The sequence below is a fragment of the Zophobas morio genome, unplaced genomic scaffold (assembly GCF_036711695.1).
Source record: "Zophobas morio isolate AGI-343-1 ecotype UQ-CSIRO unplaced genomic scaffold, CSIRO_AGI_Zmor_V1 ptg000011l, whole genome shotgun sequence".
In the NCBI taxonomy this organism is placed as follows: Eukaryota; Metazoa; Arthropoda; class Insecta; order Coleoptera; family Tenebrionidae; genus Zophobas; species Zophobas morio.
Genome location: NW_026972116.1, coordinates 24843249 through 24865228, shown reverse-complemented (window position 1 = coordinate 24865228; position 21980 = coordinate 24843249). Strand labels below are relative to the sequence as shown.

The following is a 21980-nucleotide window of genomic DNA, read 5'->3' as shown; positions in this document are numbered from 1 at the left end:
TTTTCATTTCTTCGATAACTCCAATGGTTTTTCCAGAATCGTCCTTTGAAATATATAAAAATTTGAAAAATCCGCCCAATTTTCGACCAATTTTCAACAAAATATTCGAAATTTCACTAAATACATTTTCTTGTAGATTTCAGGCCGCAGAAGTCATATCCCCTTTCATTTCTTCGATAACTCCAATGGTTCTTCAAGAATCGTCCTTTGAAACATTCAATCTTCAGAAATACCAGAGGTCCCCAAGATTTTTTAAATTTCTTTAAAAATAAAGCACTAGAGGAAAGACTCATAGATTCTTTAAACTTCTTCGAAAATAAAAGACCAGAGGTGCTGAAATCTTTAAACTTCTTCAATAATAAAACACCAGAGATCCCCGTGATTCTTTAAACTTCTTCAACAATAAAGCACCAGAAAAGAGAAGCTCGAGCTTCTTTAAACGTCTTTAAAAATATAACATCAGAGGTGCCCCAGATTTTTCGAAAATAAAACGCCAGAGGAAAGGATTCTTCAAAAATAAAACAGCAGAGGAGATCCCCAAGATTCTTATAAACTTCTTGAAAAAACCTTGATGTCCCTAAGATTTTTAAGTTTTTTCCAAAATAAAACACCAGTGGTTTCAGTGATTCTTTCTTACTTCTTCAAATACAGGACAACAGTTTGGGGCCCGTTTGTAGTTTTTTGATCTGGACCTAACCACACTTACATCATATAAATAAAGTTGATCAATCTCTCTTATTTTCTCTTCATAATGTACTTACATTGTAAAAAATATACTCTTAAAAATTTGATTTTTGATAGATAATAGCGAGAACAGGAAAAGTCAAACTAAAAATCATCAAATCGTGACATCATAACTTGGGCACCTCTGTAAAAAATAAGTCCATAATACATTTTTAATTTTTAATAAAGTACAACTGTAGAGAAAGTAGTGCATGTAGCTTTATTTTACTCGTATAATACATTATTTTATAAACAACAGCTAAAAAACTTAAAAGCGAGAGACTGAGGCAAAATCAACTCACCAACGCGTTCAGTGACTGTTTTTTTCCTCAAAAAACCAGGTTGTCGTTGAAAAAAGCAATTTTAATTGCAGTAATCAGAATTTTATTAGCCGTTAAATGTCTGAATATAGTTTTATATAAAAAAATAAGAATCCTCTTGCATGTAAGTAGGATAACAATAACGCTGACGTAACTAGTTTTCCCGCCACTTTTCAAATTTTAACCAATTAGAATCGACATCGATAGACACAATTTTGTTTGGTTGAGATTTAAAAAAATGGCGCGAAAAATCTTCACCATTAAAAAAACCTTGCCTACTAAATAGCGCTCTTAAATACTGTATTGATATGATATTTTCCACTTTTCAGGGAAGCAACGTCAGTTCAAATAACTAAGCAGAAAAATTTCTATCGTTTTATTAATAATTAATTTACATAAAATTAAAGAACAAAATATTAGACGTTTAACTTTGTAATATGACTCGCCTGTCGTACCGTGTATAACTTAACTACGTTCAAGACAATACAAATTAACCCCCTCTAACCTACGATACATTCGCGACGCAAAAAGATGGGAAAATCCAGCCTGTTCCAAAATAAAACGCTACCTACAACGGATTTTCCCATCTCGGAATAAATACACTGTCACGTCAAACTCTACATTTGACAACACAACCAGCATCAAGTATTTTTGTACATTAACTGGTAACACGCAATCGTATTTACAAATACCGAAACCTTGAACCGCTAGTTAACTTATAAATGTACACAGAACCAGCAAAATTCTAACTATTACAATAAAAAAAATCCATTTTTACAAACCTGTTCTCACGCCTATCGCTCCCGCCTTGTAATTCTCGCCTCAAATTATACAGAGTGAACGAAAAGGGCCTAACATCAAACGTAACTTTAATTTCATACATAATGAATACACAATTTTGGGTAGAAATAAATTAAAAATTGCTGTATACACCTCATACGAAATTAACGTTTACCATTATTAAAATTCAGACTTCTCAGCGGAGCCTTGAATGTCGATGCGGCTTGCTGTTGTAACTGATACGCCAAGGGATGAATTTTAAAACCAAATAACCTTGAAAGGAAAAGTCGGGTTAGGGCGGGAAGTGCTGCGGTCGAGAGGAACACTCACCTAGGAACGAACTGATTCGTGGGGCGCTTCGGCCTGTACTCCGGGTGTACCATGAACAGCATGTGGGGGAAGCCGGTCCCGAAGTAAGCCCCGTCCGTGTGGTGGTGTCTTGAGGATTTTGGTGTGTATACGTCCATGCATTTGGGGCAGTACGACTTGACCATGGCCTCCCCTGGTACGTCGGATAATCCTAGAGGTAACATCGCCTGAGATTCGCAGTAGACGCGCGGGCAGTAGCCGAAATCTCCCGATTGGTATTTTTCTATCATTTGAGCTATGCCTCGATTGGTCAGGATATAGCGGGCGTGGATCAGACCGTACAGCATCTCGGCGGCTTGCTCGATAAGATCGGATTGGTTCGGGTTGTCGTCAAGTTCATCATCTGAAATGAGCGGCAAAAAGATTTTAAAAATAATACGAAAAAAAAATTCAAGTCAAGTCAATTTGTATTTTCAAAACTGCACTTCTAAATCTTTTCGGGAGTTTTTCTTGGTACACCCTGTTTATAATACATTCTCTCTTGAACTCAATAACGTTGTCATTTGTAAAATTCTAAGTCATTTTCTTTCAATTTATAATTTTGGTATGAAAATATCAATATAATATATATTTTAGAATTGCCAACACAAAAATTTGCTTCATCATTAAAAGTCACCGTATATATGCACATTATTTTTTGTATTTACTAGTGAAAATTTATTAAAATGTATTTTTGTGTTTTAAATATATAAATTCTTTAAAAAAATATTGTTATAGAAATAATTGTAACGAAAATCTTAAATTAACAACTTAATAAAAATGTTTTATTTACATTACAATTTTGTGTAAAAAAAAAAACAACGCCAACTTGATGACTTTTTCAACTGAACACCCGTTATTTAAAACATCAAGTGACTGTTAATTTTGTGTTTTTTTTTTGTCAAGTTGGCGATATATTTAAAATCTGAAGTAAAATTGAAATTTGGGCGCCAATTCAGTAGCTGTCGTCTTCTCATTGTCAAAATAGACAACTATGAACTGACATGCTAATATTGCTGCCAATAATTAATATATGGTCACCCGGTATATTGAAGATGTATTGTTAAAAAAAGTCGTTTAGCAACCTTTGAAATTTAATGTTAAAAAATTATGTTGGCAACACCAATGAATTCCTTGTTCAGTTTGACAGTTACGGTCATGACTAGGGATCGAACCCTAGAATCGTGACCTCGAAATTATAAACTTGCTGTTGACGTTGAAGTTTAGACATGTTCTAAGTTCCTTGCTGTCGAAATAAGTCTACACATATTAAGAAAAAAAAAGGCAAAATGTAGCCCCGCCCACCCACCCTATCTCATTTGTGATGATTTTTTTAATTCGTCGTGAGCCAAGGGGACGGAGCTTAACTGCAAAATCCTTATTTCTCTACGAGAAATTAAAAACATGTTTTTGAGTATCGTGTTCAAAGAATACTATATATATTTAGATAAGCCCCACCCATACCTACCCTGATCTAAAGAGTAATGAAGTTTTCATTCGTTGGCAGACTTAGGGGCGGAGCTTAATTCCAAAATCCAGTTAAGTTTACAAGAATTAAAAAATCGTCACCATTGAGATGGGGTGGGTGGGCGAGGTTTATATTTTGGATTTTTTTCTCAATATACCTAGTATTCTTTGAACAACACGATACTCAAAAACATGTTTTTAATTTCTTGTAAAGAAATAAGTATTTTGCAGTTAAGCCTACGCCCCCTTGGTTCACGACCAATAAAAAAAATCATCACAGTTGCGACAGGGCGGGTGGGCGGGTTTAAATTTCGCATTTTTGTTTTAATATGTGTCGACTTCTTTTCATAACATGAAACTTAAAACATGGAATGGAAAATTTGTTTAAGGAAATATCGATTTTGCAATTAGGCTCCGCCCCATAATTGCAAAATCCATATTTTCTTGCGAAAGTGTATCATTTTCACCATGTTCTAAATTTTTTGTTGTGAAAAGATGGATATGTATATTTAGAAAAAAAAGGCAAAATATAAGCCCCGCCCACCCACCCTATCTCAATTCTGATGATTTTTTTTATTCGTCGTAAGCCGAGGGGCGGAGCTTAATTAAAAAATACGGCATTTTCGATTGTGCAAGCTGGCATAAGAAAAAAAAAAAGTCGAAAAATAGAAAAATCGAAAAACCGAAAATTTTAAGCTAAAAAATCGAAAAATTGACGAATTTTAAAAACTGAAAAAAAAGAGAAATCGAAAAATCTATGAATTGAGAAATCGAAACTTCGAAAATTTAGAAATGCCAAAAATTGAAAAATCAAAAATCTGAACAATCGAAAAATTGAAAATTCGAGAAATGGGAAAAATAAAAAAATCAAGAAATCGTAAAATTGAAAATTTGGGAAACGCCAAAAATTGAATAGAAAAATCGAGGAATCGAAAGATCTAAATTTTAAAAAAACGAAAAATAAAATAAAAAATTGAAAAATCGCGGAATTGAAACAGCAAAAAATTGAGAAATTGTAAATTTAAAAAATCGAAACGAAAAATTGAAGAATCGAAATATTGAAAAAACCCAGAATTAAAATATCGAAAAATTGGAAAATCTTGAAATCGAAGTCGAAAAATTGTCAAACAGAAAAATCGAAACTTCGAAAATTTAGAAATGCCAAAAATTGAAAAATCAAAAATCTGAAAAATCGAAAATTCGAGAAATGGGAAAAATAAAAAATCCAAAGTCAAAAAATCGAGGAATCGAAAGATCTAAAATTTAAAAAAACGAAAAATAAAATATTAAAAAATCGAATCGAAAAATTGAAGAATCGAAATATTGAAAAAACCCAGAACTAAAATATCGAAAAATTGGAAAATCTTGAAATCGAAGTCGAAAAATTGTCAAATAGAAAAATCTAAAAACCGAAAATTTTAAGCTTAAAAAATCGAAAAATTGAAGAATTGCAAAAACTGAAAAAAAGAGAAATCGAAAAATCTATGAATTGAAAAATCGAAAATTCGAAAAAAGGAAAAATCAAAAAATCCAAAGTCATAGAATCAAGAAATTGTAAAATTGAAAATTTGGGAAACGCCAAAAATTTAATAGAAAAAAATTGAGGAATCGAAAGATCTAAAATTTAAAAAAACGAAAAATAAAATATTAAAAAATTGAAAAATCGAGGAATTGAAACAGCAAAATATTGAGAAATTTTAAATTTAAAAAATCGAAGCGAAACATTGAAGAATCGAAATATTGAAAAACTCAGAACTAAAATATCGAAAAATTGGAAAACCTTGAAATCGAAGTCGAAAAATCGTCAAATAGAAAAATCGAAAATTTTAAGCTAAAAAAAATCGAAAAATTGAAGAATTGAAGAATTGTAAAAGCTAAAAAATAGAGAAATCAAAAAATCTATGAATTGAGAAATCAAAACTTCGAAAATTTAGAAATGCCAAAAACTGAAAAATCAAAAATCTGAAAAATCGAAAATTCGAGAAATGGGAAAAATCAAAAAATCAAGAAATCGTAAAATTGAGTATTTGGGAACGTCAAAAATTGAATAGAAAAATCGAGAAATCTAAAAGATCTAATATTTAAAAAAACGAAAAATAAAATATTAAAAAATTGAAAAATCAGGGAATTGAAACAGCAAAAAATTGAGAAATTTTAAATTTAAAAAATTGAAACGAAAAATTGAAGAATCGAAATATTGAATAATCCCTCAGAACTGAAATATCGTAAAATGGAAAATCTAGAAATTGAAAAATCGTCAAATAGAAAAATCAAAAAACCGAAAATTTTAAAAGTTGAAGAATCGAGAAATGCGAAAATCAAAAATTTACGAATGCCATAATTTAAAAATAGAAAAATCGTAAAACAAAAAATTTTAAAAACTGAAACTTTGAGAAATGAAAATACCAAAATATTGAAAAAGCTAAAATTTAAAAATTCGAAGAATTAGAAAAAAGAAAAATCGAGAAATCGAAAAAGCTGAAATTGAAAACACCGAAAAACTGAAAAATCTTGAAATCGAAAAGTCGAAAAATCGTCAAATAGAAAAATTGAAAAACCGAAAATTTCAAGCTAAAAAATCGAAAAATTGTAAAAACTGCAAAAAAGAGAAATCGAAAAATCTATGAATTGAGAAATCGAAACTTCGAAAATTTAGAATGCCAAAAACTGAAAAATTGAAAAATCTAAAAGTCAAAAAATTAAGAAATCTGAAGAATCGAAATATTGAATAATCTAGATCTGAAAAATCGAAAAAGTGGAAAATCTAGAAATCGAAAAGTCGAAAAATCGTCAAATAAAAAAACAAAAGAACCGAAAATTTTAAAAGTTGAAGAATCGAGAAATGGGAAAATCAAAAATTGAAAAATCGGTTAATTCAGATATCGAAAACTCGAAATTTTATGAATGCCATAAATTTAAAAATTAAAAAATCGTAAAACAAAAAATTTTAAAAACTGAAACTTCGAGAAATCAAAACACCAAAATATTAAAAAATCTAAAATTTAAAAATTCGAAGAATTAGAAAAAAGAAAAATCGAGAAATCGAAAAAGCTAAAATTTAAAACACCGAAAAATTGAAAAATCTTGAAATCGAAAAGTCGAAAAATCGTCAAATAGGAAAATTGAAAAACCGAAAAATTGTAAAAACTGCAAAAAAGAGAAATCGAAAAATCTATGAATTGAGAAATCGAAACTTCGAAAATTTAGAAATGCCAAAAATTGAAAAATCGCAAAATCGTCAAGTCGAAAAATGGAAACACCGAGAAATCGGAAAAATCAAAAAATCTAAAAGTAAAAAAATCGAGGAATGGAAAAATGAAATAATAAAAAATTGAAAAATCGATAAATTGAAACAGCAAAAAATTGAAAAATTTTAAATTTAAAAAATCGAAACGAAAAACTGAAGAATCGAAATATTGAATAATCCAGAACTGAAATACCGAAAAAGTGGAAAATCTAGAAATCGAAAAGTCCAAAAATCGTCAAATAAAAAAATAAAAGAACCGAAAATTTTAAAAGTTGAATTATCGGAAAATGGGAAAATCAAAAATTTAAAAATCGTAAAACAAAACATTTTAAAAACTGAAACTTCTAGAAATCAAAACCCCAAAATATTGAAAAATCTAATATTTAAAAAATGGAAAAATAGAAAAATCGATAAATATACCCAATAAAAATCGAATTTTAAATATAAAAAAATCGAAACGAAAAATTCCAGAACTGAAATATCGAAAAACCGGAAAATCTAGAAATCGAAAAATCGTCAACCAGAAAAATCGAAAAATGGAAAATTTAAAGTTGAAAAATCAAAAATTGAAGAATTCCAAAAACTAAAATTAGGAGTTTTTCTTAATATGTATATATGTACCATTTTAACCACATTTTAAGTTTCTTGTTGTAAAAAGATGGCTTTACATATTAAGAAAAAAAAAAAGGCAAAATATAAGCCCCGCCCACCCGCCTTGTGGCTTAATATTAGTGGACCTCATTATCTCTATCAAAATTTGATATTCCTGGAATTAGTACTGTCAACCAGAAACATGTCCCCCCTTCTTCAGGGGATATTCCTTCAAGTTGGCAGCACTGCACACTACCGCAATTTGATTGGTTGAAAAACCCAACGTCAACGTCAGCGACAGGTTTATAAATCGACCTTTACATTAAAAGGTTGTTGAATAATTTGTACTTGTTTGCCAAAAACTGGAAAGCAAAATAACGCCGGATTCATAAACCACAAGTACAGAAGCATGCTACTTTATGAAATTTAAAAAGCAATCACCATGCAAAATTTCAAAGTGACGTCATCAAATTGTTGGTGGGGATGATCAGGCAAATTTTGGTTGGTGTTTTATGATCTACACAATATTCGTAACATACACCGTGTGTTCCAAAAAAAGCATGAGCCCGTGGCCGTCTTATTTTTTCGAGTACAACATTTTTAACATTCATTTGTTTTTGTCTACGACATTCAACTTTTTTTAATGACATCTTACATATTTTTTCGAGATTTTTATAAATTTTACACAGTGTTGTACCGACATTTGGGCTTTTTTTCGAACACACGGTATATAAAATTAATAAAAATCGACACATACAAAGTGAAAAGGGAACCTATTTTCACCAAAATTGATCCACTCATCCCCTCCAAAAACTGTCGACGTCATCTCAAAACATCGTTACGTCAATCTCTTGTAAATGCGAAACACAGCCTACTTCCTTACGTAAAAACATTACATAAATGGTTATTGAAAAATTGCGGTACTTCATATTAATTTTATATTCCGCGTATTCTTTTATACAATATTTTTCGTAGAAATCAATGTAAAAACCACCAATTTATCTTATCGCTATCTCAATAACCACATACCTAAATTTCCTAAAATTCGTCGAAAAGTGGAGACATCAGCCGGTACTTTGAAAATTAAATTACACAAAACATGTTTTAGAATAATTATCGTCAAAATTTGAAAACATTTTACACAAAAAATCGCCACCTTGTTTTAAAGAAATTTTCGTTTACGAAAAAACAAACCTTAAAAATAATTTTTTAAATGTACATCTTTCATCCAGTGATGTGCATTTAAATGATTAATTAAGGATTTTCACAACTAGAGCAACAATAAAATGAAACGATGAACACTTCCAGATAATTTTCTTGAAATATTAAGTTCTTGATTAATTTTGTTATTTAAAATTTTTTTCGTGTTAGTTCAAACATTAACGGAATCATAATTATTTACAGATTTTATGTTATCAACAATACGCAATAAAAGTATCTTATGAATCATGCTAATATTATAAGGATGGGTTTTACCAATTTAAAGCACGACAATTAAAGAGTATGATTTCCTCAATTTTGATCCATTAGAGTACGAAATTGCGACTAATTGAAGTACGATATTAGTTTTCGCAGCAATGCAATAAAAAACGTAAGCGTAACCCTTACTTCTCACGTTTTGCAAACTTTTCGATCTCTCACTTAACCATGCAACTACGGCCTACACAACAAAAGTACCTGGTTCTAGATCTAGTATCATATCCAACGCTTGTCTATAATGCGGCACTTGTTCATTTAACCCCGTCAAGTTAAATTTATCCTGTATATAGTCCTCATCCACCTGCAAGCATCGAAACTCAATGACATATCGAGACCTCACACCACATTTACCTCACAAAAAAACTCATTTCCTCGAAGTCCACAAAACCATGAAATCCATGAAACCTCCTCTGAGCTGCTCATTTTCCTAAAACACGGTCATTTCGTATATAAAATAGCGAATTTGAGACGAGTGTGGCAGTCCAACCCTATGTTTAGATTACGTTTAATGACAGTTGTGACACAACAACACCGTTAATTTTCGGTTTTTCGGCAAATTTAGAGTCTGGGGGTTATTGGACGGAGCAAATTGGGGCTGAATAATGGTCGGGGACTAAGAAAAATAATTATTTTACCTCTTTGTACCTTGATTAGCCACGCTTACGCTACTTCATCTACGCGAAAAAAGAGTTGATGTTGGAACCATCTGGCCGAAAGTGACGGTACTAGAAAGCGGCGCCAGATTTAAATTAAATGGAGCAGCGAGGTGGGGGAGGAGGTTTTTTAGAGATTTTTAAACGTGATAAGGTCGGATAAGTTGTGTTATCGGCTACTTGTTTTGGCTAAAAGGAGATTTTTTTACTTTGTTGGGAGACAAGAGCGATAATTATCGTAGATTACATTTTTATGTGCTGATTTGTTTTTTGTTGTAAATAATGAAGAAATTTGTTGCCAATTTTTAATCTTTGTGGTTTTTTTATATAATATTGTCATAAATCCTCTATTCAGTACCATTATTTTCTGATACCATTTTACTGCCACTTGTTCTTACATGTTGGTAACCCTATAAATATTCCTAGTCTCTAAAGATCGACATTTTAATTATCTTAAATTCTGTAATAAAAGATAATATTACTTAAAAATACTCACAGTAATTATTAACGTTTGTGATTTTTCTTTGTTAGATTGGCAACACATTTGAAATTTTATGATGGCATGCCTGACTGGCTATTCTTTAATCATGTTTTTCAAGCGCGCTCATTTCAAAATTGATAACTATGAAATTACATGCCAAAACTGCTGCAACACTGCTTTCAAAAAACAATGAAATATGTTGTATAGAATTTAAAAATGGACGCCTTTTAAAGTATTATAGGAAGAGGTATTATATTGAAATTTTTAATTTTAATGGACCATTTGAGGTTTAAACTATTTTTCAGTTAATTAAAAAAAATACAATCTATTCAAAATTTGACATTTGTCAAGCGTAGTAAAATTATACACTCACTTACACTGAAAATGCAAGAATCACCGAGGAATTGTATATTATTATTATTGTGATGTGTTTCAGAAAATTATGTTAAATATTATATACTCTATGTAAACCAAATATTAATATGCAACCAATTATACATGCACTAAGCCACATCTATGAACGGATTTTTGAAACTTTTTCATCTAATTTCTTGCTTTTTTCATAGATTTTCTTTCTAGAGGTTTCCTTTCTAAAACCTATGGATTCCCTTGTCCCCCTTGTGGTAGTAAATTCCTTTCTTTGGTACCGAGTGACTATTAATATCTGTGATTTTTTTGTTAGATTGGTAACATATTTAAAACTTCATGATGGCATATCTGATGTCAGTTTCAAATTTTTTAAACGGGCTCATGTCAAAACGGACAACTATGAGATGTCACCTAAAATTCAGAATTGCCAACTCAAAATATGCTTCAGTTATAAATGGTTAACATATGTTAAGTATTGTTGCTTTTTCTAATTTTAAAATTGTAACTATTTTTCTTAAAATTGGTATAACTTTCAAAAGAAGGATTTGTCTTTATGGACGGGTCAATTAAAACTTTGTAAACTTTTAAAGAACAAAAAAAAAGTTGGTATCAATGAATTTTGCTTGAAATTGGTAGACCTGTAACTCCTTATTTGCTGCTGTTGTCACAATTGACATAACTGACAGAAACATTTAATTTATAGTAATTTGATACTGCTTATTATTATTAATAAAGTTTCTTGTTGTTGAAATAAGTCTACACATTTTAAGAAAAAAAGGCAAAATGTAGCCCCGCCCCCCCGCCCTATCCCAATTGTGAGGATCTTTTTTTAATTCGTTGTGAGCCAAGGGGGCGGAGCGGAAGTTTTCATTCGTGGGCAGACCTAGGGGCGGAGTCTAATTGCAAAATCCATATTTCCTTACAAAAATTTACCATTATAAAAGCGTTTTAAGTCTCTAAGAATAAAAAAATCATCACAATCGAGATGGGGTGGGTGGGCGGGGTTTATATGTTGGCTTATTTTCTTAATATGCATAGTATTCTTTGAACAACATGATACTTAAAAATATGTTTTTAATTTCTTGTAAAGAAATGAGTATTTTGCAGTTAAGCTCTCTTTGGTTCATGGCGAATAAACAAAAATCATCACAACTGAGATAGGGCGGGTGGGCGGGCACGATTACTTAGGAACATATTTCACGAGGTAATTTCTCGTAGAAAAATAAAGATTTTACAATTAAGCTCCGCCCCTCGGCTTACGACCAATAAAAAAAATCATCACAATTGAGATAGGGCGGGTGGGCGGGGCTTATATTTTCCTTTTTGTTCTAATATGCATAGACATCTTTTCACAACATGAAACTTAAAATATCTTTAAAATGGAAAATTTGTATAAAGAAATATTAGGCTCCGCCCCATAATTGCAAAATCCATATTTCTTTGCAAAAAATGTACCAGTTTCTTGTTGTGAAAAGATGGCTAAGTATATTAAGAAAAAAAAAGGCAGACTATAATAAAAAAAATCTTGTTGATTTAAACGTCGAGAACTATCTTTAACAATGCATAAGTATTGACAGAAAGCTACAATGTAAAAAATGATGACAGCTATTTAAAATATGAGGGTTTCGGTGAACAGGTGATTAAATGGCCTAATATTAGTGGACCTCATTATCTCTATCAAAATTTGCAATTTTCAACGACAACGTCAACGTAAACGTATGATATAAAGGACGCATACCTTTGCTAATCGCTGCGTATTTATCGTACAACAGCTACGTCAGCGACAAGTGTATAAATCGACCTTTACAGTAAAAGGCCAAATTTATAAATCCAATAAGCTCTGGGTCCGCATAATTATGGTACTTAAAAAAAGTAGAACGGACAAAACGAATTTTTTAATGAACTTAACTTTGTTAAAAAGACAAATATTATTGATATCAAAAGCAACAAAACAAAAAATTAGAACGTTATACAGAGTTCTCTCATTCATGTTATCACCACATTTCAATTGTAATTCCCATGCAAATCAAATATGAATATGCAACCAATTATACACGCAGTGAACCATAAGTGAAAACAATGTGTGAACGGATTTTTGAAACTTTTTCATCCAGTCTGTTTTCTTTTTTTTTTTCATAGATTTTATTTCTAGAGGTTTCTTTTCTGAAACGTATGAGTTTCATTGTCGCACTTGTGGGAGTAAATTCCATTCCTTCGTACCGAGTGACTGTTGATGTTTGTGATTTTTTTTGTTATTTAAAATTTTATGATGGCGTATCAAATGTCAATTTAAAATTTTTTAAGCGTGCTCGTGTCAGATTGACAACTATGAACTGACATGCTAACATTGCTGCCATTAATTCAGAACTGCCAACTCAAAAATTTGCTTCAATCATTACTCATTAATAAATACTCGATATTAACACAATTAATGTCGAAGCTGTCGCTTCTGAATATTCTCTGATAGACGTTTATCGGCAAAATGTAACATAATTTGATTATACAGTGTGATCAGGGGCGGCTTGTGCTATTAGGCAGGTGAGGCAATGGCATTATTATTTTTATTATTTCTCACCGATTCATTTCCGCCTAATAGTTTTTTTTTATTTTAAAAATAAATGTGAAAAATTATTGTTATTCTCATCTTGGTAGAAGAATCTGAAACAGTCTGCAGGTATCTGAAATGATCTAGAAAAATTTTAATAAATCCGAGAGAATTTAAGGGAATGTGAGAGAATCCGAAAGAATCTAGAAGATTTTGAGAGGCTTCGAGAGTTTGTAAGAATCTGAGCGAATTTCGAAGAATCTAGCAAAATCTGGAATAATCTGGAAGAATTTACAGAATCTTGAAGATTTCGATTCAAAAGGAAGAGTCGTAAAGAAAATAAAATAATTTGAAAGAATCTGGAGGAATTTGAGGGAATCTGGAAGAATCTGAACGAGTTTGCATGAATCTGAAACGATATGTGATGAAACTTGAAAAATCCTTGAGAATCTGAGAGAATCGGAATAAATTTGAAGGAATCTGAAGGATTGTTAGAATCTGGGAGAATCTGATGGAATCTGAACGAACTTGTGAGAATCTGAGTGAATTTTCAGGAATTTAGAAGGATTTATAAAAATCTAAGAAAATATAAAAAAAACGGAAGAATATGGACGAATTTTGAAAAATCTGCAGGGATCTGAAAGGATCTGAAACGATCTGAATAGAATTGAAAAATTTGAAAACATCTTGAGCATCGAAAAACATCCAGAATAATCCGCAAGAATAAAAAAAATCGAAAGAAACTGAAAGAGAGAATCATAAAGAAAATGGAGGAATTTGAGGGAATCTGGAAAAATCTGAACGAGTTTGCACGAATCTGAAACGATGTGATGAAAGGTGAAAAATACTTGAGAATCTGAGAGAAATGGAAAAAATCTGAAGGAATCTGAAGGACTGCGAAAATTTGGGAGAATCTGAAGGAATCTGGGAAAATCTCCAAGAATCTGAGAGAAATTGGAACATTTGAAAAGAATCTGATGGAAGCTGAAGGAACTTGTGAGAATCTGAGCGAATTTTCAGGAATTTTGGAGAAAATATAAAAATCTAAGAAAATCTAAAAAAAAACCCAGAAGAATATGGAAGAATTTTGAAAAATCTGCAAGGATCTGAAAGGATTTGTAGGATCTGAAACGATCTGAATAGAATTGAAAAATTTGAAAACATTTTGAGCATCGAAAAGCATCCTGAATATAATCCGGAAGAATAAAAAAAATCGAAAGAAACTGAAAGAGAGAATCAGAAAGAAAATGTAAGAATCTGGAGGAATTTGACGAAATCTGGAAGAATCTGAACGAGTTTGCAGGAATCTGAAACGATGTGATGAAAGGTGAAAAGTCCTCGAGAATCTGAGAGAATCGGAAAAAATCTGAAGGAATCTGAAGGACTGGGAGAATTTGGGAGAATCTGAAGGCATCTGGGAAAATCGCCGAGAATCTGAGAGAAACTGGAACATTTGAAAATAATCTCATGGAATCTGAAGGAACTTGTGACAATTTGAGAGAATTTTCAGGAATTTCGAAGAATTTATAAAAATCTAAGAAAATCTGAAACGATCTGAATAGAATTGAAAAATTTGAAAAAATCTTGAGCATCGAAAAGCATCCGGAATAATTCGCAAGACTAAAAAAAATCCGAAAGAGAGAATTAGAAAGAAAATGAAAGATCTAAAAAGATTTGTAGAGAGACCTGAAACGATCTGAATAGAATTGAAAAATCTGAAAACATATTGAGCATCGAAAAGCATCCGCAATAATCCGGAAGAATAAAAAACATCTAAAGAAACTGAAAGAGAGAATTAGAAAGAAAATGAAAGAATCTGGAGGAATTTGAGGGAATCTGGAAGAATCTGAACGAGTTTGCACGAATCTGAGACGATGTGATGAAAGATGAAAAATATTTGAGTTTCTGAGAGAATCGGAAAAAATCTGAAGAAATCTGAAGGACTGGGAGAATCTGAAGGAATCTGGGAAAATCTCCAAGAATTTGAGAGAAATTGGAACTAGAAAGAATCTAATTGAATCTGAACGAACTTGTGAGAATCTAACCGAATTTTCAGGAATTTAGAAGAATTTATAAAAATCTAAGAAAATCGAAAAAAACCCGGAAGAATATGGAAGAATTTTGAAAAATCTGCAAGGATATGAAAGGATCTGTAGGATCTGGAACGATCTGAATAGAATTGAAAAATTTGAAAAATCTTGAGCATCGAAAAGCAACCGGAATAATCTGAAAAAATAAAAATAAAATCGAAAGAACCTGAAAGAGAGAAAATGAAAGAATCTGGAGGAATTTGAGGTAATCTGGAAGAATCTGAACGAGTTTCCAGGAACCTGAAACGATGTGATGAAAGGTGAAAAATACTTGAGAATCTGAGAGAATCGGAAAAAATCTGAAGGAATCTGAAGGACTGGGAGAATCTGAATGAATCTGGGAAAATCTCCAAGAATCTGAAAGAAAACCTAAAAAAAAACTCGTAAGAAAATGGAAGAATTTTGAAAAATCTGCAGGGATCTGAAAGGATTTATAGGATCTGAAGCCATCTGAATAGAATTGAAAAATTTGAAAAAATCTCGAGCATCGAAAAGCATCCTGAATAATTCGGAAGAATAAAAAAAATCGAAAAAAACTGAAAGCGAGAATCAGAAAGAAAATGAAAGACTCTGGAGGAATTTGAGGGAATCTGGAAGAATCTGAACGAATTTGCACGAATCTGAAACGATGTGATGAAAGGTGAAAAGTCCTCGAGAATCTGAGAGAATCGGAAAAAATCTGAAGGAATCTGAAGGACTGGGAAAATCTGGGAGAACCTGAAGGAATCTGGGAAAATCTGCGAGAATCTGAGAGAAATTGGAACATTTGAAAAGAATCTGATGGAATCTGAAGGAACTTGTAAGAATCTGAGCGAATTTTCAGGAATTTCGAAGGATTTATAAAAATCTAAGAAAATATAAAAAACCCGGAGGAATATGGAAGAATTTTGAAAAATCGGCAGGGATCTGAAAGGATTTGTAGGATCTGAAACGATCTGAATAGAATTGAAAAATTTGAAAACATTTTGAGCATCGAAAAGCATCCTGAATATAATCCGGAAGAATAAAAAAAATCGAAAGAAACTGAAAGAGAGAATCAGAAAGAAAATGTAAGAATCTGGAGGAATTTGACGAAATCTGGAAGAATCTGAACGAGTTTGCAGGAATCTGAAACGATGTGATGAAAGGTGAAAAGTCCTCGAGAATCTGAGAGAATCGGAAAAAATCTGAAGGAATCTGAAGGACTGGGAGAATTTGGGAGAATCTGAAGGCATCTGGGAAAATCGCCGAGAATCTGAGAGAAACTGGAACATTTGAAAATAATCTCATGGAATCTGAAGGAACTTGTGACAATTTGAGAGAATTTTCAGGAATTTCGAAGAATTTATAAAAATCTAAGAAAATCTGAAACGATCTGAATAGAATTGAAAAATTTGAAAAAATCTTGAGCATCGAAAAGCATCCGGAATAATTCGCAAGACTAAAAAAAATCCGAAAGAGAGAATTAGAAAGAAAATGAAAGATCTAAAAAGATTTGTAGAGAGACCTGAAACGATCTGAATAGAATTGAAAAATCTGAAAACATATTGAGCATCGAAAAGCATCCGCAATAATCCGGAAGAATAAAAAACATCTAAAGAAACTGAAAGAGAGAATTAGAAAGAAAATGAAAGAATCTGGAGGAATTTGAGGGAATCTGGAAGAATCTGAACGAGTTTGCACGAATCTGAGACGATGTGATGAAAGATGAAAAATATTTGAGTTTCTGAGAGAATCGGAAAAAATCTGAAGAAATCTGAAGGACTGGGAGAATCTGAAGGAATCTGGGAAAATCTCCAAGAATTTGAGAGAAATTGGAACTAGAAAGAATCTAATTGAATCTGAACGAACTTGTGAGAATCTAACCGAATTTTCAGGAATTTAGAAGAATTTATAAAAATCTAAGAAAATCGAAAAAAACCCGGAAGAATATGGAAGAATTTTGAAAAATCTGCAAGGATATGAAAGGATCTGTAGGATCTGGAACGATCTGAATAGAATTGAAAAATTTGAAAAATCTTGAGCATCGAAAAGCAACCGGAATAATCTGAAAAAATAAAAATAAAATCGAAAGAACCTGAAAGAGAGAAAATGAAAGAATCTGGAGGAATTTGAGGTAATCTGGAAGAATCTGAACGAGTTTCCAGGAACCTGAAACGATGTGATGAAAGGTGAAAAATACTTGAGAATCTGAGAGAATCGGAAAAAATCTGAAGGAATCTGAAGGACTGGGAGAATCTGAATGAATCTGGGAAAATCTCCAAGAATCTGAAAGAAAACCTAAAAAAAAACTCGTAAGAAAATGGAAGAATTTTGAAAAATCTGCAGGGATCTGAAAGGATTTATAGGATCTGAAGCCATCTGAATAGAATTGAAAAATTTGAAAAAATCTCGAGCATCGAAAAGCATCCTGAATAATTCGGAAGAATAAAAAAAATCGAAAAAAACTGAAAGCGAGAATCAGAAAGAAAATGAAAGACTCTGGAGGAATTTGAGGGAATCTGGAAGAATCTGAACGAATTTGCACGAATCTGAAACGATGTGATGAAAGGTGAAAAGTCCTCGAGAATCTGAGAGAATCGGAAAAAATCTGAAGGAATCTGAAGGACTGGGAAAATCTGGGAGAACCTGAAGGAATCTGGGAAAATCTGCGAGAATCTGAGAGAAATTGGAACATTTGAAAAGAATCTGATGGAATCTGAAGGAACTTGTAAGAATCTGAGCGAATTTTCAGGAATTTCGAAGGATTTATAAAAATCTAAGAAAATATAAAAAACCCGGAGGAATATGGAAGAATTTTGAAAAATCGGCAGGGATCTGAAACGATCTGTAGGATCTATAACGATCTGAATAGAATTGAAAAATTTGAAAAGCATTCTGAATAATCCAGAGAATCAGAAATTAAATGAAAGAATCTGGAGAAATTTGAGGGAATCTGGAAGAATCCGAACGAGTTTGTACGAATCTGAACCGATGTGATGAAAGGTGAAAAATCCTCGAGAATCTGACAGAATCGGAAAAAATCTGAAGGAATCTAAAGGACTGGGAAAATCTGGGAGAATCTGAAGGAATCTGGGAAAATCTGCGAGAAACTGATAGAAATTGGAACATTTGAAAAGAATCTGACGGAATCTAAGGGAACTTGTGAGAATCTGAGCAAATTTTCAGGAATTTCGAAGGATTTATAAAAATCTAAGAAAATCTAAAAAACCCGGAGGAATATGGATGAATTTTGAAAAATCGGCAGGGATCTGAAAGGATTTGTAGGATCTGAAACGATCTGAATAGAATTGAAAAATTTGAAAAGCATCCTGAATAATCCAGACAATCAGAAAGTAAATGAAAGAATCTGGAGGAATTTGAGGGAATCTAGAGGGATCTGAACGAGTTTGCACGAACCTGAAACGATGTGATGAAAGGTGAAAAGTCCTCGAGAATCTGAGAGAAACGGAAAAAATCTGAAGGAATCTGAAGGACTGGGAAAATCTGGGAGAACCTGAAGGAATCTGGGAAAATCTGCGACAATCTGAGAGAAATTGGAACATTTGAAAAGAATCTGATGGAATCTGAAGGAACTTGTGAGAATCTGAGCGAATTTTCAGGAATTTCGAGGAATTTATAAAAATCTAAGAAAATCTAAAAAAACCTGGAAGAATATGAAAGAATTTTGAAAAATCTGCATGGATCTGAAATGATCTGTAGGATCTGAAACGATCTGGATAGAATCGAAAAATTTGAAAACATCTTGAGCATCGAAAAGCATCCGGAATAATCCGGAAGAATAAAAAAATCGAAAGAAACTGAAAGAGAGAATCAGAAAGAAAATGAAAGAATCTGGAGGAATTTGAGGGAATCTGGAAGAATCTGGACGAGTTTGCAGGAATCTGAAACGATGTGATGAAAGGTGAAAAGTCCTCGAGAATCTGAGAGAATCGGAAAAAATCTGAAGGAATCTGAACGACTGGGAGAATCTGAAGGAATCTGGGAAGATCTGCGAGAATCTGAGGGAAATTGGAACATTTGAAAATAATTTGATGGAATCTGAAGGAACTTGTGAGAATTTGAGCGAATTATCAGGAATTTCGAAGAATTTATAAAAATTTAAGAAAATTTAAAAAAAAAACCCGAAAGAATATGGAAGAATTGAAAAATTTGAAAACATCTTGAGCATCGAAAAGCATCCTGAATAATCCGGATGAATAAAAAAAAAAATCGAAAGAAACCGAAAGAGAGAATCAGAAAGAAAATGAAAGAATCTGGAGGAATTTGAGGGAATCTGGAAGAATCTGAACGAGTTTGCACGAATCTGAAATGATGTGATGAAAGGTGAAAAGTCCTCGAGAATCTGAGAAAATCGGAAAAAATCTGAAGGAATTTGAAGGACTGGGAAAATCTGGGAGAATCTGAAGGAATCTGGGAAAATCTTCAAGAATCTAAGAGAAATTGGAACATTTGAAAAGAATCTGATGGAATCTGAAGGAACTTGTGAGAATCTGAGCGAATTATCAGGAATTTCGAAGAATTTTGAAAAATCTAAGAAAATCTAAAAAAAAACCCGGAAGAATATGAAAGAATTTGGAAAAATCTGCATCTGAATAGAATTGAAAATTTGAAAAAATCGTGAGCATTGAAAAGCGTTCGGAATAATTCGCAAACAAGAAAAAATCGAAAGAAACTGAAAGAGAGAATCAGAAAGAAAATGAAAACATCTGGAAAAATTTGAAGTAATCTGAGAGAATTTGAGAGAAATTGGAAGCTTCGGAAATAATTTGAATGAATCTGAGGGAACTAGAAGAATCTGGAACAGTCTGCAGGGATCTGATAGGATCTAAAGCGACCTGGAAGAATCTGACAGGATCTGAAACGATGTGATGGAAGGTGAAAAATACTTGAGAATCTGAGAGAATTGGAAAAAATCTGAAGGAATCTGAAGGACTGGGAGAATCTGAAGGAATCTGGGAAAGTCTCCAAGAATCTGAGAGAAATTGGAACATTTGAAAATAATTTGATGGAATCTGAAGGAACTTGTGAGAATCTGAGCGAATTATCAGGAATTTCGAAGAATTTATAAAAATTTAAGAAAATTAAAAATAAACCCGAAAGAATATGGAAGAATTGAAAAATTTGAAAACATCTTGAGCATCGAACAGCATCCTGAATAATCCGGATGAATAAAAAAAAATCGAAAGAAACCGAAAGAGAGAATCAGAAAGAAAATGAAAGAATCTGGAGGAATTTGAGGGAATCTGGAAGAATCTGAACGAGTTTGCACGAATCTGAAATGATGTGATGAAAGGTGAAAAGTCCTCGAGAATCTGAGAAAATCGGAAAAAATCTGAAGGAATTTGAAGGACTGGGAAAATCTGGGAGAATCTGAAGGAATCTGGGAAAATCTCCAAGAATTTAAGAGAAATTGGAACATTTGAAAAGAATCTGATGGAATCTGAAGGAACTTGTGAGAATCTGAGCGAATTATCAGGAATTTCGACGAATTTATAAAAATCTAAGAAAATCTAAAAAAAACCCGGAAGAATATGAAAGAATTTGGAAAAATCTGCATCTGAATAGAATTGAAAATTTGAAAAAATCGTGAGCATCGAAAAGCATACGGAATAATCTGAAAGAATAAAAAAAAATCGAAAGAAACTGAAACAGAGGATCAGAAAAAAAATGAAAGAATCTGGAGGAATTTGAAGGAGTCTCAGAGAATTTGAGAGAAATTGGGAGCTTCGGAAATAATTTGAATGAATCTGAGGGAACTTGTGAGAATTTAGTAGAATCTAAAAAAAACTAGAAGAATCTGGAACAGTCTGCAGGAATCTGAAAGGATCTAAAGCGATCTGGAAGAATCTGACAGGATCTGAAACGATTTGTAAGAATCTGAAAAATTTTGCGGAAATCTGGGGAAAATTTTTTCCGAAAAAAAATCAATGACCACTAACATAGGAACTTTTTGATCACTATCCACTTTTTTAGCCGGGAAATTTAAATTAAAAAATTAAATTATGGTTACGATTTCGTATAAATGGTTATTATTTATCCAATTGACCCAATCTATATTTTGATAACAAAATTGAAGTATTGCGTAAGCGGTTGAAGCTTCAATTTTTTATTCCTTTTTTTTTGTGATTTGGACCTCCGGAAATTATTTTCGGCTTCATTTTTTCAAAAATTCCACCGATTTGTGTGCAAACGAGATTCTTTTGACCACCCAGTTTTCCCGAGTTGCGCTGAACAAGTTGAACAGATATTTCAAAAATAACCCTATAACCTACTTAAGCGCCTACACCGCACTTAACGCACATTTTCGAAGAATTTATCTCGAAACAATGAAAAATGAGAACAAATGACCCGCGCCGCGCTACGCATTGTTGACACTTTCAAAAATTTGTCAAATCGCCAACAATCCGACAATAAAACATCAGGAAATGCACTAAACGCAACTTCAACACTACAATTCTTACTCCAAAAACGTGTACAGTTGCATTTGCCCCGAAAACTCTGGCCGTCTTTACTCCAACTGCAACCTGAAACCATAGACAAATAGGTACTCAATGCACTTCCACCCGAAATACCTCCCGCCCACAATTTCATACTCACTTGTGTACTTCCACCGCAATTTTATCCCCACTACAGTACACAACCACCCCTGACCGACGCTTCCACCTCTTTCACCTATCCTCAACTTTAAAAATAAACAAAAAACTGAAAATCCAACACTTTCTCTATTTTTAGTTTGCGCAGACTAGTTGTCTAGTCGAAATCGTCCCAGGCGTCGCGACGTCGTCCTCTGAACCCGATGCATGGACAAAAAGCGCCAGTTTCACTATCACTCCGACCGACCACAAAACCAGCGTGAAATTTTAAAAACCCATTGTTACTACGAAAGTGAAAAGGTTTTTTAGTTA

The 21980-nt window shown here is 32.4% G+C and overlaps 1 protein-coding gene across 3 annotated transcripts; it reads right to left on the bottom strand.

Annotated features, from left to right (window-relative positions):
• Nucleotides 1-1405: 1405 nt before the first annotated feature.
• Nucleotides 1406-21599, bottom strand: LOC135127263 (casein kinase II subunit beta). Of its 3 annotated transcripts, none has more exons than XM_064053700.1 (5): nucleotides 21537-21599; nucleotides 9307-9382; nucleotides 9154-9256; nucleotides 2154-2535; nucleotides 1406-2096 (listed from the first exon to the last, which is right to left on the bottom strand). In XM_064053700.1, exons 1-5 carry the CDS (start codon nucleotides 21557-21559, stop codon nucleotides 1988-1990), a joined length of 693 nt encoding a protein of 230 aa, XP_063909770.1. In that variant the 5' UTR covers nucleotides 21560-21599; the 3' UTR covers nucleotides 1406-1987. The 3 variants fall into 3 exon arrangements, with proteins under 3 accessions (XP_063909770.1, XP_063909771.1, XP_063909772.1); XM_064053701.1 differs by lacking the exon at nucleotides 21537-21599 and adding an exon at nucleotides 9591-9699; XM_064053702.1 differs by lacking the exon at nucleotides 21537-21599 and adding an exon at nucleotides 9443-9549.
• Nucleotides 21600-21980: the final 381 nt, after the last annotated feature.